The sequence below is a fragment of the Oncorhynchus clarkii genome, chromosome 5, assembly GCF_045791955.1.
Source record: "Oncorhynchus clarkii lewisi isolate Uvic-CL-2024 chromosome 5, UVic_Ocla_1.0, whole genome shotgun sequence".
Lineage (NCBI taxonomy): Eukaryota > Metazoa > Chordata > Actinopteri > Salmoniformes > Salmonidae > Oncorhynchus > Oncorhynchus clarkii.
The window spans coordinates 9,388,204-9,407,571 of NC_092151.1; the positions used below are offsets into that span (position 1 = coordinate 9,388,204).

At 41.7% G+C, this 19,368-nt stretch overlaps 1 protein-coding gene across 5 annotated transcripts in view; it reads right to left on the reverse strand.

Annotated features, from left to right (window-relative positions):
• Nucleotides 1–12,557: 12,557 nt before the first annotated feature.
• The window catches only part of LOC139408309 (diphosphoinositol pentakisphosphate kinase 2), a 65,896-nt gene continuing 59,085 nt past the window's right edge, over nt 12,558–19,368 (reverse strand). For all 5 annotated transcript variants that reach the window (XM_071152028.1, XM_071152031.1, XM_071152030.1 and 2 more), the window contains 3 exons: nt 18,668–18,811; nt 18,478–18,573; nt 12,558–13,838 (listed from right to left, as the gene is read on the reverse strand). In XM_071152028.1, coding sequence (XP_071008129.1) covers nt 13,222–13,838; nt 18,478–18,573; nt 18,668–18,811 — 857 coding nt within the window. In that variant the 3' untranslated portion in view covers nt 12,558–13,221. The remainder of the gene's footprint in view (nt 13,839–18,477; nt 18,574–18,667; nt 18,812–19,368) is intronic.

Genomic DNA, 19,368 nt, shown 5'->3' on the forward strand with positions numbered 1-19,368 from the left:
TATTCTGGGCTATCTGGAGCTTCCCCTTCAAGAGTGTAGATAAGTCCCCAACCCAGGAAGTACTAGCATAGTCAAAATGGCATTGAATGAGGGCAGTAGCAAGCACTTTCATGGAGTCCTTATCAAGCAGCTTGGATTTTCTAGCCCCAAAATTTGTCCTGGCATTAACCTTCCCTAGCGCTTTATTGGCCATGCTCACACCTCCCAAGCTTCCAACAAGGATACATCCCAAGTAGCTAACAGAGGTTTTAGTAGTCAGCACCTGACCCCCTAACTCCACTCTGATTTCAGACGACCTACACAATTTAGGTCTGGATCCAAAAATAATTGCTTCAGTTTTCCCTAAGTGCAGAGATATCTCCAAGACATTTGCTAATGTTAGTTTTACTTTTGTGAGACACCAGAAGTGTAGAGTCATCCGCATAAAGAAAAAGATGTCAAGAACGAGCATCTTTGATATCGTTAATATACAATAAAAACAGCAGAGGCCAAAGCACGCTCCCCTGCGGAACGCCACAACTCATTGGTTTTGCCTGAGACAGTGAACCATTAACCTCGACTACTTGCTCCCTTCCTGATGAATAGGACTTTACCCAGCCTAGAGGGATACTGCTCAAATATGGCAGTAGAAGAAGATGGGACGAGATGGATTTTGGATGACATTGTGCAAATTTTGTCATCAATGAAACATTTGATCTCCATACAGTTTTCTGTTTCCAAAACTAGAATCTGTAATAAACAGAGTGCACTAAGTTTGGTAGACTTGACTTGCCTGATTGTTTACAGAGATGACTATGTTTAGGACGAGTGCACTAGTTAGTGGGCGTTTTCCTAATGATCGGCATCCATATTCAGTAGGGAACAAATGGTCCTCGTCCTCTTCTTGGCACTAGCTAGCTAGCTAGCTTGTCTCAAGTAGATATCTAGCTTGCTAGCTAGCTAATTCACAACTCACAAAGAACAAACAAAAAACATACTTGTACTTGGCTTAATTAAATAGCTAGAAATCGATGTCTTTGTAAGTTTTGCCACAACTAGTACTCCGTCTGTGAATCAACTTTTTTTTTCAGGATAAGAAATACGTCTTCAATAAATACCTTGTTTACTGTAAAATGTTGTCAGTGATTTCGTTAAGGGGAAGCAATATAAAAAACTAATTGTTATGCAAAGCTAATTTCCCGCTTGAAATTGTTGAGCTGGAATCTCATATGTTTGTCGCAATTATTACAAAGATAGAAAATGAGGCTCTGTGCAGTAATGGGCTGTGATACTGTCCAGATTTCTAACAGACGTTGAAAGTAATAAATAAAGAGATGCATTTGGAGCAGTGGCGATTTTAGCATGTAAAAATGTTTTAGATGCATGCCAGAAAAGCCACTACACAACAGTGAACAATACATTAATTGAACTATAACGATGACAAACGGTGCCCACAAACTGTTATGGCCTACATAAAGCTGTTCCAACAGCAGAGCTTTCTTTTCAGCACCATGGAGTGAATCCTTACCACCACTCCACCTGGCTATCAGCAGAGCCTTGTCTGGCAGCGAAACAGTTCATTCAGCCTCATTTACTGCCTTAAGATGAGCGGATAAGAGGCAAGCCGTAATTTCGATTAAGACATTAATGAGCGAGCTAAGACGGACATAGTCAATAGAACTATTTGTTCAGCACTTTTGAAATGTACAGCGACAGAATTCAGAACATGGGCCGTTCTTACAGTATTCTCCCTGTACACCAAGTCAGAATAACGGGGGCATAAGAAGACAGTGAAAGCTATTACAATATTCAATGATATTTCCCCAAAACAGGCTATAAGCTACATGTGCACCACCAAGTCAGAACTGAAAAGGGGGAAAGCACCCAGTTATTAGGTTGAGCCACATGGGCTACTAACAGCTTACTACATAACATACACTTAGTATTACTTGCTTAGCTACAATATACATATCTCCTTTGCATATTACATCATTTATGCAGCAATTTTTGGACTCACCATTGTCGTGCAGTGCTCACTTGAACAGGAAGGTGTCAGTCCTTCTTGTGGGCAAATGTTGTCATCCAACTTTTTCATCAAAGTCTGGCATTCTCTGGATTTATGGTGCTTTCAAGACAACTCAGAACTCGGGGAAAAAAACAAGGTCACATCACAACGTCAGTGATCTTCGTGCCGGAGCTCTAGAAAGAGGCCTGCAACGATAGACAGCTGTCACTGATTGAGAACCATGCCCAGCCAAAACATAGAAATACAAAAACATAGAAAACAGAATATAGAATGCCCACCCAAATTACACCCTGACCAAACCAAATAGAGACATAAAAAGGCTCTCTAAGGTCAGGGCGTGACACCGATGACCATGAGCCTTCTTGGATGGGCACTTCTAATGTAAATCTATGGCAGCACCCAAGGAGCTTGAATTTTTGAGCTCTCCCCGTATATTTTGTGGTGATGTATTGTCCGCATGAGTGACAGAACACTGAGCCAATCACGGCGCAACTAGAGAACATTACCAACCCTTACGCTGTCTATTTTCTGCTGGCAGCTCCACCGCCACAGAAAGCACTGAGCTAGGCTGAAACACCTGCATTTTGGAACTGCCTTACTCAAAAAAAGAGACCATGTATGTATGCGGCTTTATTACCTCATTATTTATTTATTTTACATTGTTTGCCAACTGATATGTGACATGTATTAATGGCAAAATAACATGCAAAACAGGTAACCTCAAGAAATAAAAAGAATGATGGGTCGCCACTGATTTGGATAAATTATTGCACGGTGAGAAATATGTCGGTAGCTGTGTAATCAGTAGTGTGCTGTATCCATGACTACCCATCTAACCAATCGCTAAAGCAATGGTCACTGATAGCTAAAATATGCTAGCTACCAGTAATGAAACAAAACTATAGCTGGGTTTAACACAACTAGCATGATGAGGCAACATGGCTAATTAACATTAGATGACCAATGTGTCCAGCTATATGACATACCAGGGTATCCCAGGGTATGCTGCACCATCAGAAGATGCCATCATTTGTGACACTGGGGTCATTGCAAAGTAATTTATCGAGCTGTAGAACACCATTAAGCTCTTAAGTTATGGTAGACGTCTGTAAAACATTGTATAGGCAACTACTTATGCTCTGTTGCCCTATGATCAGATTAGGTCAGAATACCATTAAAATATAGTCTACTATAATTATAGGCATATTCTGAAAATAGACAAAACTCAAAAGGTTGTACATTTCACCAACATCTATTAAATAGCCGATAATATGGTGAACAATATAGAAACCATGAAAGTAGAGGATGGATCCCCTCTCAATATGAAAATGACACACCACAAGAACGACATACACAATGTGTAGAATTAGAGCAGAGCCTCAAAACATCAATCAGGTTTAAGAGGGCAGCAACTGAACATGTTTCATAGGACAAGATAAAGTGTGGGTCTTTATTCTAATGTTTCATAGGACAGGATAACGTGTGGGTCTTTATTGTGATGTTTCATAGGACAGGATAAAGTGTGGGTCAATTCTAATGTTTCATAGGACAGGATAAAGTCTGGGTCTTTATTGTGATGTTTCATAGGACAGGATAAAGTGTGGGTCTTTATTCTGATGTTTCATAGGACAGGAGAAAGTCTGGGTCTTTATTGTGATGTTTCATAGGATAAAGTCTGGGTCTTTATTGTGATGTTTCATAGGACAGGATAAAGTCTGGGTCTTTATTGTATAATATGTTCTCCGTTATTGGGGGTGTTGCTGATCAGGCAATGCTTGTTATGTTGGTATCTCACAGAAAGGAATGTGTTAGCTTTGATTGAAGAAAAGGAGTGTGAGGTTGACCCAGAAGTCTGCAGACTACAAGGATGGAGTCTATATACACTACTAACTATAGCAGGACACGATCAGTAAGAATTGAAGGTCCTCATTTGGGTACTGGTCACAGGAGTAGCAAGAAAGGCTGCCTCTCTGCTGACCTCTGGAGTCTGTCTTTCTCCTCTTACGCATACAGAGAGAAAAACAACATGGCTGCTGTTTGAATGAACTGTAGAACACTGTTAAAAACAACCAATCAGGGTGAAAAACAGGGATAGGGGACATAAACAAACTATTATCTACAAACTACACTACCACAGATGTTATAAAAACCACTACACTACTAAATAAACTATAAAACAGAAGACCATGAGCACAGACCCAACATCCAGCAGAAACTAGAGAAGAGGTGAGAAAGATAACAGGAGACCATGAGCACAGACCAACATCCAGCAGAAACTAGAGAAGAGGTGAGAAAGATAACAGGAGACCATGAGCACAGACCCAACTCCAGCAGATGATGTCAAATGTGGTTCAGGTGGTCTGCAGGAGGTTCAGGTGACAGGATGTCCTCAGGCTCACAAGGATCTAAAGGAATTCAGATGTAGAGGAATAAGAGAACAAGGGTCGAGAACACAAGAATAAACTTTAAACTAAACACTGGCCTATACTGTATAGATCAGGCATGGGCAAAGGCCGGCCGGGGGGCTGTATTTGGTCCGCGACCTGATTCAATACGGCCCGCGGAATCATGCTCAGATCACAAAGAATTTGCGATAGTAAAGTTTGTAAAAAAGTATTTGTTATTCGTATTAAAATCCCAATGAATACTCACCTTTGTGTAATATTTTAACTCCCACCGCTTGTGCGACATTTATTTTGAAGGCACGTATAAATAACAACTGCACGAGGAAATACAGTGACTGACAGGCTGACATACACGTCACAGTTAAATAGTAGCTAGCTAGAAATTGCGCAAAAAAAAAGGTTTTTCAAAAGATATCAAAGAAAGGGAAAGAGGACAATGAATGTAGGGTGTTTCAGCAAGAGTGGACATGACATATTTATTTATCGAGGTATCAGGGAAAGCTGTGTGCTAAGTGTGCAAAGAGAGCATTGCTGTCTTGAAAGACTACAACTTGTCCCGACATTGTCCAGACGAAGAATGCAGAGAATTATAGGAATATGTCTTCTGAGCAGAGGGCAAGTGCATCAAAAGAGTTGCTTTCTCAGTTCAAAAGCAGCAAGGACTTTCCACAAAACTGCATTCAGCAAACAACGGAATTGCGAGACCTAGCTATGTACAGTACTGTGCCACAAAATTGCTATACATAGCAAGCCATTCGCTGAGGGCTAAATCATTAAATACATGTTTAATCGACTCTGCAGCAATACCTTGCCCCGACAAGAAAGAGCTGTTTAAAAATGTTTCCCTGTCAAGACGAACAGTGACACGGTGTGTTGAGGACATCGCAGAGAATATGGAACAACAGTTGAAAGAACAGGTAAAGGATTTCACCTTTCTCCTTGGCCCTGGATGAGAGCAGTGACACGGTGCAGTTGTTGATATTCGAGGTGTAAACCCAATACTTTTAAATTAGAAGAGCTTGCTTCAGTGCAGTCAATGAAGAGCACAACCACAGGGAAATATTTATTATAGGAGGTTAATAAGTGTGTGGCAAAGCTGGGAGTGAGTTTTGAAAAGTTATCCAGTGTGACCACTGATGGGTGCACAAACTTGACAGTAAAAAAGATTGGCCTTTTGAAAAGGATACAAGATCAAGAAGCTGAGCTGAACCCAGATTAGAAAATGATTTTCCTGCATTGCATTATTAATCAGGAGGTGCTCTGTAAATGTGTTCTGAAAATGAGCCATGTTGTGGATACAGTCACTAAAGTGGTAAACTTCATAAGAGCAAAATCTTTAAACCACAGGTAGTTTGTCTCACTGTTGGAAGAGACAGAGTCGGGTCATGCAGATCTCCCCTACCACACAAACATGAGATGGCTGATTTTGGGGAAGGTGCTTAAAAGGGTGTGGGACCTGAAGTCAGAGATTGCAGAGTTTTTGCAAATGAAAGGAATCGTGGATTTCCCTTAACTGCAAGATAAAGAATGGTTGGCTGATTTTGCCTTCACTGTGGACATCATGAATGAGCTGAATTCCAAACTACAAGGGAAGGGCCTTTTTGCACATCAGATGTACAGCCTTGTCAAAGCCTTCAAGAGAAAATGACTCCTTCTGACCCGCCAAGTAGAAGCCAACAATCTCACCCACCTGACAGTACTCCCAAGTGGCGCAGCAGTCTAAGGCACTGCAAGAGGCGTCCCTACAGTCCCTAGTTCGAATCCAGGCTGTATCATATCCAACCGTGATTGGGAGTCCTATAGGGCGGCGCACAATTGGCCGGGGAGGACCGTCAGTGTAAATAATAATAATTGATCTTCAGTCTGATGAAGTGATTGGAGAACTATTCAAAACAATGTCACTGACAAGTTGCAACTCTTGATGAAGTAAACTTTCCAAAGATTAGGAGTCATGCTTAGAGATGTTTGTATTGTTTGGGTCAACCTATGTATGTGAACAGACATTTTCAGTGATTAAATATAACAAGTCAAGACACAAATCAACCTTTTTAAATTTAACCAGGTAGGCCAGTTGAGAACAAGTTCTCATTTACAACTGCGACCTGGCCAAGATAGAGCAAAGCAGTGCGACACAAACAACACAGAGTTACACATGGGATAAACAAACACAGTCAATAACACAATAGAAAAGTCTATATACAGTGTGTGCAAATGTTGTAAGAATAGGGAGGTAAGGCAGAAAAATAGGCCAGAGTGGCAAAATAATGACAATTTAGCAATTAAACACTGGAGTGATAGATGTGCAGAAGATGAATGTGCAAGTAGAGATACTGGGGTGCAAAGGAGCAAAATAATAAATACAAATATGGGGATGAGGTAGTTGGGTGGGCTATTTACAGATGGGCTATGTACAGGTGCAATGATCGGTAAGCTGCTCTGACAGCTGATGCTTAAAGTTAGTGAGGGAGATGTGTGTCCAGCCTCAGTGATTTTTGAAATTCGTTCCAGTCATTGGCAGCAGAGAACTGGAAGGAAAGTTGAGTTGGCTTTGGGGGTGACCAGTGAAATATACCTGCTGGAGCGCGTGCTGGAGCGCGTTCCTCTGTCAGGAGGAATGGGCCAAAATTCACCAAACTTATTGTGGGAAGCTTGTGGAAGGAGTTCTGTCCATGGTGCTGAATGCACAGTGTACTTTTCCCTTCGTGTAGTTCATTCCATATTTAATCAAGAAAATACCTACCAAAAGGAGAACATGGATGTGGTTTATTTCTGTGCATGTTAAAAAAGTCAAATAAGTAGCATATCTGGACGTGATTTACAGTAGATATATCTGTCAACACGGTTATTTATACACATGATGTATAATCCTGTAATATGATTCTGGCCCGCGGTGGCAAAAATATATTCTAATCTGCTCCTCCATGGAAAATAATTGTTCATGCCTGGTATAGACAATGGCTGGGGGTCCCAGAGAAGAGGTTAAACAAAACAACTGGTGTTGTAGATTCCCAGAAACTTCTGAGGTCTCTTCTGGAGTCAGTCATATTTCCATAAAATGAAGCAAAATTACAATTTTTTTGTGAATTCAATAAATAAATTACTCCGGAGGAAGATATGGCTGAGAAACATCAGTCTGCAGAAGTCCTTTGAGGACCTAAAGAAAAGGGGGTTATGCTGTGTGCGAGGAGCACTTTGAAGAGTGTTTTATTCTGATTCTGGTACAGCTACTATCTTTGTCAACAAAAATACATTTCAAGTCATATGATACACGGAAGACACTGTCCTCCGAGGCAGTACCTACCAGAATAAATAGCAGGAATCCACCCTCTCAACCTGCAACAGATGCACGGCATAGTAGAAAAATAAGTAAGCCAACTACAAAGTTCATAGCAATTAAAGATGCATCGTTATAGTTTTATATCAATACAACAGGTTTAAAGTCTTGAATTGTCTATTTTTGAAGGAGAAGACAGGGAAGCAGATGGAGGTTTATGTGAGAAAGAAGACAGAGAGAACAAGTGAGTGAAGGAGAGCGTAGACCCAACTCCAGCAGAGGAAGCAGCTGATGGTCTGCAGAAGGTGGTCTGTCAGATGACAGGGGTGGCAGAAGGAGGCATCCTCACAAGAAAACGGGAAGCTTAAGTGTCAAAGGAAGCGGCATGTAGCACAGGTGTCATGCAGGAGGCCATCATCCATTGGAAGGTCTATAGTATAATAATTATACACTCGCAGTAATTGATTGCACACACATTGAAACAAAAAATATCAAAGTTAATCTCATATAGATTTTTTCTTCTCCAGGAACAGTATTCTATCAAATTGACACCAAAAAAAAATTATATAGATTGGAATAAAGCATATGTTGAATTCTAATAGACAACATTAGGATTGATTATACAATTATATGTGGGTTTTTCTTCATCACCCAACTATCCTCTTTATAATTTGTAGAACAAAACAATATACAATGTTGGAGGCCATGGAGTCCCGACCTCCACATCTAAAGGACTTCTTCAAACTACAGGGTTGGAGGCCATGGGATCCCGACCTCCACATCTAAAGGACTTCTTCAAACTACAGGGTTGGAGGCCATGGGATCCCGACCTCCACATCTAAAGGACTTCTTCAAACTACAGGGTTGGAGGCCATGGGGTCCCGACCTCCACATCTAAAGGACTTCTTCAAACTACAGGGTTGGAGGCCATGGGATCCCGACCTCCACATCTAAAGGACTTCTTCAAACTACAGGGTTGGAGGCCATGGGATCCCGACCTCCACATCTAAAGGACTTCTTCAAACTACAGGGTTGGAGGCCATGGGGTCCCGACCTCCACATCTAAAGGACTTCTTCAAACTACAGGGTTGGAGGCCATGGGATCCCGACCTCCACATCTAAAGGACTTCTTCAAACTACAGGGTTGGAGGCCATGGGATCCCGACCTCCACATCTAAAGGACTTCTTCAAACTACAGGGTTGGAGGCCATGGGGTCCCGACCTCCACATCTAAAGGACTTCTTCAAACTACAGGGTTGGAGGCCATGGGATCCCGACCTCCACATCTAAAGGACTTCTTCAAACTACAGGGTTGGAGGCCATGGAGTCCCGACCTCTACATCTAAAGGACTTCTTCAAACTACAGGGTTGGAGGCCATGGGATCCCGACCTCCACATCTAAAGGACTTCTTCAAACTACAGGGTTGGAGGCCATGGGATCCCGACCTCTACATCTAAAGGACTTCTTCAAACTACAGGGTTGGAGGCCATGGGATCCCGACCTCCACATCTAAAGGACTTCTTCAAACTACAGGGTTGGAGGCCATGGGATCCCGACCTCTACATCTAAAGGACTTCTTCAAACTACAGGGTTGGAGGCCATGGGATCCCGACCTCCACATCTAAAGGACTTCTTCAAACTACAGGGTTGGAGGCCATGGGATCCCGACCTCTACATCTAAAGGACTTCTTCAAACTACAGGGTTGGAGGCCATGGGATCCCGACCTCCACATCTAAAGGACTTCTTCAAACTACAGGGTTGGAGGCCATGGGATCCCGACCTCCACATCTAAAGGACTTCTTCAAACTACAGGGTTGGAGGCCATGGGATCCCGACCTCTACATCTAAAGGACTTCTTCAAACTACAGGGTTGGAGGCCATGGGATCCCGACCTCCACATCTAAAGGACTTCTTCAAACTACAGGGTTGGAGGCCATGGGATCCCGACCTCCACATCTAAAGGACTTCTTCAAACTACAGGGTTGGAGGCCATGGGATCCCGACCTCCACATCTAAAGGACTTCTTCAAACTACAGGGTTGGAGGCCATGGGATCCCGACCTCCACATCTAAAGGACTTCTTCAAACTACAGGGTTGGAGGCCATGGGATCCCGACCTCCACATCTAAAGGACTTCTTCAAACTACAGAGCAGTGTGCAGAGAAATAAGAGCGGGCGGAGGTTCTCCGTGGAGGTAAAACAACTTGGAATACAGATGTACCACAGCAGTCCTTCCACTTACAGAATTCTCCTGAAAAAATGTATCCTCCATCCCTAAGTACCCTCCATCGCACGCACCATTTGTTCATTTTCTGTTAGAATAAATATAGCATTTTGCTCTTACAAGAGGCTTCATTTATTGCTCTTACAAGAGGCTTCATGTATTGCTCTTATAAGAGGCTTCATTTATTGCTCTTACAAGAGGCTTCATTTATTGGACTGCATGTTTTCAGAAATTATCTAAAATCTGGTATTTTATTTTGAAGCCCGGATTCCTTGACTCTTTCATGGAAAATATGAAATATGAGCACAGCAGAAAGAGAAGCCACTCCTGCGTTGTCCTGTTGGAAGGTGAACCTTCGCCCCCCAGTCTGAGGTCCTGGGCGCTCTGGAGCAGGTTTTCATCAAGGATCTCTCTGTACTTTGCTCCATTCATCTTTCCCTCTATCCTGACTAGTCTCCCAGTCCCTGCAGCTGAAAAACATCCCCACAGCATGATGCTCACCACTATGCTTCACTGTAGGGATGGTGCCAGGTTTCCTCCAGACGTGACGCTTGGCATTCAAGCCAAAGAGTTCCATCTTGGTTTTATCAGACCAGATAATCTGGTTTCTCATTATCTAAGAGTCCTTTAGGTGATTTTTTGGCAAACTCCAAGCGGGCTGTCATGTGCCTTTTACTAAGGAGTGGCTTCCGTCTGGCCACTCTACCATAAAGGTCTGATTGGTGGAGTGCTGCAGAGATGGTTGTCCTTCTAGAAGGTTCTCCCATCTCCACAGAGGAATCCTGGAGCTCTGCCAGAGTGACCATCGGGTTCTTGGTTACCTCCCTGACCAAGGCCCTTCTCCCTCAATTGCGCAGATTCGCCGGGCGGACAGCTCTAGGAAGAGTTTTGGTGGTTCCAAACTTCTTCCATTATGGGGTATTGTGTGTAGATTTATGGGATAAAAAACAAAAACATTTTAGAGTAAGGCTGTAATGTAACAAAATGTGGAAAAAGGGAAGGGGTCTGAATACTTTCCATGCAATCTGAGTTTCTTTGGAGCTAGCTACCTAAAGCTGGCAAAAAGCTATGCTGTGGTCTCATACTCAGCTGGACTCAATGGTATCATCTTCCTTGAACCTTGTTCTCACGGTATCCGTACCCCAAGGGTATTACGTGAGACACACTTGTGTCAACCTTAGTTCCTTTTCAGACTTGACGTTGCCAAAGGCGCTTCAACAAAGTAATGTGTAAAGGGTCTGAATAATTGTATAAGTGAAAAAACATTTTTTTTTAACTGTTTTTGCTCATTATGGGGTATCGTATGTAGATTGAGAAAAAAACTATTCAAACCTTTTTAGAATAAGGCTGCAACTTGACAAAATGTGGAATTAGTCAAGGGGTCTAAATACTTTCCGAATGCTGCGATCGTATACAAATAATAATTGATTGGGCTTATATATAGCACATTTCTACCAACTGAGGTACTCAAAGCACTTTACATACTCACCTCATCCACCATCAATGTGTAGCACCCACCTCAGTGATGCACAGCTACCATTTTTTGTGCCAGAATTCTCACCATGCATCAGCTATCAGGTGGAGAGGTGAGGAGTGATATATGCCAATTAGGAATGAGGGGGGGGTGATTAGGTGGCCATTATGGAATGTGGCCAGGTTGGGAATTTAGCCATGACACCGGTGTGAACAGCCCTACTCCTACAATAAGCTCCATGGGATTTTGAATGACCAGAGTCAGGACATCCGTTTTAACGTCTCATGTGAAAGATGGCACCCTACACAGGACAATGTTTCCAAATGTAATCAGGGTTTGAAAGGATTATGTATTATCTTGTTTAGGCTTCTTTGCGGTCAATTCACAATCAAATTTCTTATTTTATTATTAAATTCCAGACCCCCGACCATCTGCTCAACATCAAAATTGTCCCGCGGCTGAATCTAGTTGAAGATCCCTGATTTAGGGTATCAATTACTTTCAAAGACATTTGGGGTTAAGTACCATGATATTAATTTATATTAAAAAAACAAATAGTTGAATATTCCCGGGACCACCCATATGTAAAATGTATGCACACATGACGAAGTCGCTTTGGCTAGAAGTGTCTGCTAAATGTAATGTATTCATATTGGAATGCATTTGGAAATACACAAATACACTGACTTAAACACACCCCGATGCATTTAACCCAGGTATTTTAAATAAGTATTGGAAAATACTTTTAAGCAGTAGGCTATTTATAGGAAATTATTAGAAAATACTTCCAGCAGAAGTACTTGATTCGGGCCACATTATTTGTTATTTAAACACACCAAAATAATCAAATACAGATTGAACCCAGGTCTGATCATCTCCCATATTCTTTACCTGTCACACCTTAACTGTCATCATTACTCCAATGTCTAGGCCTGCAAAATGTTTTGTGTAATATGATGTAATCGTGTTTCCCCTGCTAACACATATATACTGTGGGAATAACATTATCTAGAGGAATATTTTCATAATTGTACCTCTCATATCAAAAGAAATAGAATGGTTTGGACAGACAAATAGACACATGAATGACAGTTGTTGCACAACAACAAGCACAGCTTGTAGTAAAGAACTAATGAAGTGACAGTTAAACCAAAGATTAGAATTTTCCCTGAACTTTTATTCTGAATATATATATATATATATATATACACACACAACAATTATATGTTTGATTACAATGTAATAAAGAGAATGATGGTCATTACAGTGTGCACAAGGCAGACACTTCCGATTCCAGTTTCATGAATGGGAAATGAAGTGCAAGCTCAGAGTAGGTCTGAAAATATAGGTGAAAAACATATGTACCCTGTACAGGAAACAAGTATATTTTATCTGACCCTTTAAAAACATAGCTTGGACCTTGTAGGCTCAAGATGAGCCAGAACATCCATTCCATTAGTCTCAGTTCAGGAATACAGCGAGATGTAGGCAGCAGAATATTCAACATTTAAATTCTATACATCGGCATTACATTAAAATATACAAGACGCTAGCAACAGGTGAATCAAATGGGAAGCAGTCATACAGTAGCAGAGACAATCACAAACACATTGCATGTCTTAGTTAAGTGTGCCTTTCACACACACACTGTGCAACAGTGACACCCTCCCTAGAAACATTGAAACATCATGAAATTGCCATGTTGTAAGCTCAGCTAAATGTGCAACAGCATTTTGTAACAAATAACCCTAGTCTAGACGAGAATGTGATTTCTGGTTAATCTAATCCTAACTATGTAACAATTGAAATACTGTTTTGACCTTGAACAGAACATTTGTTTATTTGGAGTCCAGCTTTGCTTCCCTTTCCTTGCTGGTGGTCAAAGACATGGCACCTTCTCCAAGAGTCCCTTTAGAATTCAGTCCCTGGTGAACTCTGTCATGGGGTGAAGTCTCGGACCCCTTTTCTGTGGGGTCTAGGGAAGGGGCTTGTGGCGTCACTTTACCACTTGGTGCATCCTGGGTAAACGTTTGTGGTAACACTTTACCACTCTGGATTTCTTTGGAAGGTGAGTGTGGGGACATTTTACAAGTCAGGTTATCTTGGGTAGGGTTCTTTGAAGGGACTTTGGCAGGGGATTGTGGTGACACGTCACCACTCTGGGTTTGTGGTGGCACTTTGCAACTTTGGGCATCATGCTGCAGATTCTGCTTGACCCATTTGTCTGGGGTTGAGGCTTCCAGTTTCTCTTCGGAGGCATGTTGAGTTGCTGGGTTCAGCGTGGCTGAGAATCCAGTAGGAGGTTCCAGGTCCTCAGAGGAGGATTGCAGGGCTGCTTTACTTTCTGTGGTGGGCTGAGAAGGGGACGGCTGGGACGCTTTATCCCCGGCTGCAGCGTTTGGGGATGGGTCAGCAGGGCCAGACCGGGGTTCTTTAGTGGGCGATGAGCTGATCCCTGTGAAGGAGAAAAGGAAGCTCAATGAGCATGGTCAACTGTGAGCATAGCTCACACCGCTGGTGAAATGGACTTCAGTTCATCTCAAATAGTAGAGTTAGTCTCCAGCCGTTACTGAGCTTTCAGATGTGTCAACTTGGCATTCTCCATTCACAAGAACATTGTGACTGAATAAGGAAAAAAGTTCCAGCGGAAGGTCAACCTGAGAAAAACTTGTCAATCATTTCAGAATGAAACCACGTTCCTAATTATCGAAACCACGTTCCTAATTATATTTTGGAGTGCAGACTAACAGTAGGCACATGTCAAAAAACAGGTAAAGAAAAAGATCACATCGCCTCTCCCCTATTTGACCTATATAGTTTGTGTATGTATTGATATGTAGGCTACGTGTGCCTTTTTTAAATTGACACAGTTCTGTCCTTGAGCTGTTCTTGTCTATTAACGTTCTATATTATGTCATGTTTCATGTGGACCCCAGGAAGAGTAACTGCTGCTTTTGCAACAGCTAGTGGGGACCCCCCCCCCCAAAAATACAAAATAGCTTAATCTGCATATTGCTCATTTGCATATTCATGTCTATTTTAACACAATATTTCAGAAAAGGTGAAAAACAAATAATCTCATGTCTATTACAACCAACTAATTGTAGCAATACCGCAAAAAAGGAAGAGGCAAGTGGGAAAAAGTAAGGAACTCTTGACAGCTGTGCCATATAAATTGCTAAATAGTTGGGAAGAGATTTGCGATGTACCAATTCCATGGCACATGGTTTATGAATTGACATGCAAAACGACACCGGATTCAAAACTTAGAATTTTTTCAATTTAAATTATACCAAATTATTGCAACCAATAGAATGTTATATAAACACAGCAACAAAAGAAACGTCCCTTTTTCAGGACCCTGTCTTTCAAAGATAATTTGTAAAAATCCAAATAACTTCACAGATCTTCATTGTAATGTGTTTAAACACTGTTCCCATGCTTGTTCAATGAACCATAAACAATTAATGAATATGAACCTGTGGAACGGTCGTTAAGACACTAACAGCTTACAGATGGTAGACAATTAAGGTCACAGTTTTGAAAACTTAGGACACTAAAGAGGCCTTTCTACTGACTCTGAAAAACACCAAAAGAAAGATGCCCAGCGTCCCTGCTCATCTCCGTGAACGTGCCTTAGGCATGCTGCAAGGAGGCATGAGGGCTGCAGATGTAGCCAGGGCAATAAATTGCAATGTCCGTACTACGTGTAACAAGGATCGGTACATCCGAACATCACACCTGCGGGACAGGTAGAGGATGGCAACAACAACTGTCCGAGTTACACCAGGAACGCACAATTCCGCCATCAGTGCTCAGACAGTGGGTTTGGGCCCAGCAATAGGCTGAGAGAGGCTGGACTGCGGGCCTGTAGGCATATTCTAAGGCAGGTCCTCACTAGACATCACCGGCAACAACATCGCCAATGGGCCCAAACCCATCGTCGCTGGACCAGACAGGACTGGCAAAAAGTGCTCTTTACTGACGAGTCGCGGTTTTGTCTCACCAGGGGTGATGGTCAGATTCGCGTTTATAGTTGAAGGAATGAGCGTTACATCGAGGCCTGTACTCTGGAGCGGGATCGATTTGGAAGTGGAGGGTCCGTCATGGTCTAGGGCGGTATGTCACAACATCATCGGACTGAGCTTGTCGTCATTGAAGGCAATCTCATGCTGTGAGTTACAGGGAAGACATCCTTCTCCCTCATGTGGTACCCTTCCTGCAGGCTCATCCTGACATGACCCTCCAGCATGACAATGCCACCAGCCATACTCCTTGTTCTGTGCGTGATTTCCTGCAAGACAGGAATGTCAGTGTTCTGCCATGGCCAGCGAAGAGCCCGGATCTCAATCCCATTGAGCACGTCTGGGACCTGTTAGATTGGAGGGTGAAGGCTAGGGCCATTCCCCCCAGAAATGTCTGCGAACTTGCAGGTGCCTTGGTGGAAGAGTGGGGTAACATCTCACAGCAAGAACTGGCAAATCTTGTGCAGTCCACAAGGAGGAAATGCACTGCAGTCCTTAATGCAGCTGGTGGCCACACCATATACTGACTGTTACTTTTGATTTGACTCTGCGTGCAATGAACGCAAGAGAAGTGACACAATTTCACCTGGTTAATATTGCCTGCTAACCTGGATTTCTTTTAGCTAAATATGCAGGTTTAAAAATTTATACTTCTGTGTATTGATTTTAAGAAAGGCATTGATGTTTATGGTTAGGTACAGTCGTGCAACGATGATGCTTTTTTCGCAAATGCGCTTTTGTTAAATCATCCCCCGTTTGGCGAAGTTGGCTGTCTTTGTTAGGAATAAATAGTCTTCACACAGTTCGCAACGAGCCAGGAGGCCCAAACTGCTGCATATACCCTGACTCTGTTGCAAGAGAAGTGACACAATTTCCCTAGTTAAAATAAATTCATGTTAGCAGGAAATATGAACTAAATATGCAGGTTTAAAAATATATACTTGTGCATTGATTTTAAGAAAGGCATTGATGTTTATTGTTAGGTACACGTTGGAGCAACGACAGACCTTTTTCGCGAATTCGCACCGCATCAATTATATGCAACGCAGGACACGCTAGATAAATTAGTAATATCATCCACCATGTGTAGTTAACTAGTGATTATGTTAAGATTGATTGTTTTTTATAAGATAAGTTTAATGCTAGCTAGCAACTTACCTTGGCTCCTTGCTGCATTCGCGTAACAGGCAGACTCCTCGTGGAGTGCAATGTAAGGCAGGTGGTTAGAGCGTTGGACTAGTTAACCGTAAGGTTGCAAGATTGAATCCCTGAGCTGACAAGGTAAAAATCTGTCGTTGTGCCCCTGAACAAGGCAGTTAATCCACTGTTCCTAGGCCGTCATTGATAATAAGAATGTGTTCTTAACTGACTTGCCTCGTTAAAAAAAAAGGCGATTTTTTTTAAAAAATACAGATTTTTGTTTCTGGCCATTTTCAGCCTGTAATTGAACCCACAAATGCTGATGCTCCAGATACTCAACTAGTCTAAAGGCCAGTTTTATTGCTTCTTTAATCAGAACAACAGTTTTCGACTGTGCTAACATAATTGCAAAAGGGTTTTCTAATGATCAACTAGCCCTTTAAAATGATCAACTTGGATTAGCTAACACAACATGCCATTGGAACACAGGAGTGATGGTTGCTGATAATGGGCCTCTGTACACCTATGTAGATATTCCATTAAAAATCAGCCGTTTCCAGCTACAATAGTCATTTGCCTCGTTAAAAAAAAAGGCGATTTTTAAAAAAAAATACAGATTTTTGTTTCTGGCCATTTTCAGCCTGTAATTGAACCCACAAATGCTGATGCTCCAGATACTCAACTAGTCTAAAGGCCAGTTTTATTGCTTCTTTAATCAGAACAACAGTTTTCGACTGTGCTAACATAATTGCAAAAGGGTTTTCTAATGATCAACTAGCCCTTTAAAATGATCAACTTGGATTAGCTAACACAACATGCCATTGGAACACAGGAGTGATGGTTGCTGATAATGGGCCTCTGTACACCTATGTAGATATTCCATTAAAAATCAGCCGTTTCCAGCTACAATAGTCATTTACAACATGAACAATGTCTACACTGTATTTCTGATCAATTTGATGTTATATTAATGGAAAAAATATGTGCTTTTCTTTCAAAAACAAGGACATTTCTAAGTGACCCCAAACTTTTGAACGGTAGTGTATATATAAATATATGTACACCAAAAATATATGGGAGATTGGAAATGATGCAGACAATTACTTTGATGGAAGCTACAATCTATCCTCAATATTAAAATTGATCCACCCTTTTAAGAAAATACAAAAAATAAAATAAAAAATAATCCCATGTCTACATTCAACTAGTAATGGTCATTGATAAAGATGAATGTTGTTTTTAAAAAAAAAAATATATATATTTTTTTAAATACTCTGTTCGGAGTGTTGCTGTGCATTATTAGCCTATGGTGCAGAATACTATACGATAGATTTTGATCAAGAAATCTGACTGTTTCAGATTGTCACATCCATAACGGAGAGTTTCACATCCATAATCGTTGCTTCTCCTCTCCAAAGTAATAATGCAAGACAATCTTTTCAAAATGGTTGTTTTTGTGTTCAGTCAAGCCGTTCATTCTAAAAGACTTACAAACACAGACTTTTTTCTAATATGTTCAATCTCCCCTGAAATCTTGTACATTTCATGTCACATCCATTTTTTTTATTTATTTAACTAAGCAAGTCAGTTAAGAACAAATTCTTATTTACAATGACGGCCTACACCGGCCAAACCCGGACGACGCTGTGCCAATTGCGCCCCGCCCTATGGGACTCCCAATCACGGCCGGTTGTGATACAGCCTGAAATCAAACCAGGGTCTGTAGTGACGCCTCTAGCACTGAGAAGCAGTGCCGAGGACCGCTGCGCCACTCTGGACCAAAAGCGTATTTGCTTTATTGCTTATGTCACATCTAGAATGGTGGAATAGCCCAAAGAATGGTCAAATAAAGAGTACATAGACAGAGCAAGCCTATTAGTTACAGTACTACTATAGCAAGTGATGGGTATTCAATCCTAAATCGTTTACCAGTTGCAGCCTTGTCCATATTCTTCTTGCCTTGCGTGAAAGGGCAGGGCAATATCTTTGCAGGAGTGTAAGTGTTCAAAGGAGTTTTTTTCGCAGCTGTCGAACACACACAAAAAAAAAGACATTGAGATGCGAGCGGCAACAAATTACCATTGATCATTTGTACTGTACGATGAGCAGCGATAAGTACCTGGGGAGGAGGCAGAGATGTCCAGGAGTGACTCATGAGATGCAGCGATGGAAGCCAGGAAGTCATCTATCTGTTTCAGCGAGAGCGAGTTGTGCAGGGTCTCCAGGGGGCATATGGACGGAACCATGGAGTACAGCTCAAAACCTAGAGGGTGGAAACGCCTCCAGACGATAAGCCGACAATACGGAGAACACTACAAGCCCTCTGGGGACTACTCATGACAGAGAACATTGTATTATTTGAAAATCGGCAGACAAAAATCACAATGCTTCCATTATCTCCAAGTGACAGCAAACAAAATAAAACACTACCGACAAAAATCAGATCTGATTGAGGTGAATACTGTAGGATGCAGGCAGATGTATGATACAAAGTATATCCCACTGAAAGCAATACCCATCACGACTGTCACAGCCAGGATGAGAAGAAACACAAGAGTGAATGTTAACTTAACCTAGTTGGGAATACAGTTTGGTTTATATAGCCCTGAAGCCTTTGATGGACGTTGGGGAGAGATTGAACAAAGTGGTCTAACAAACACCACAATATCGTTCAGGAGAAAAAGCGGTCTTAATTTTTTAATTTTACATTTAATTTAAAAGCTACAAGTTGTAACTTTTTGGGCAACATGATGAAATTTGCATAAAAATATGAGTTATAGATCAGTTACTCTCATTGGAAGCAAGAAGCGGTAGATCTGT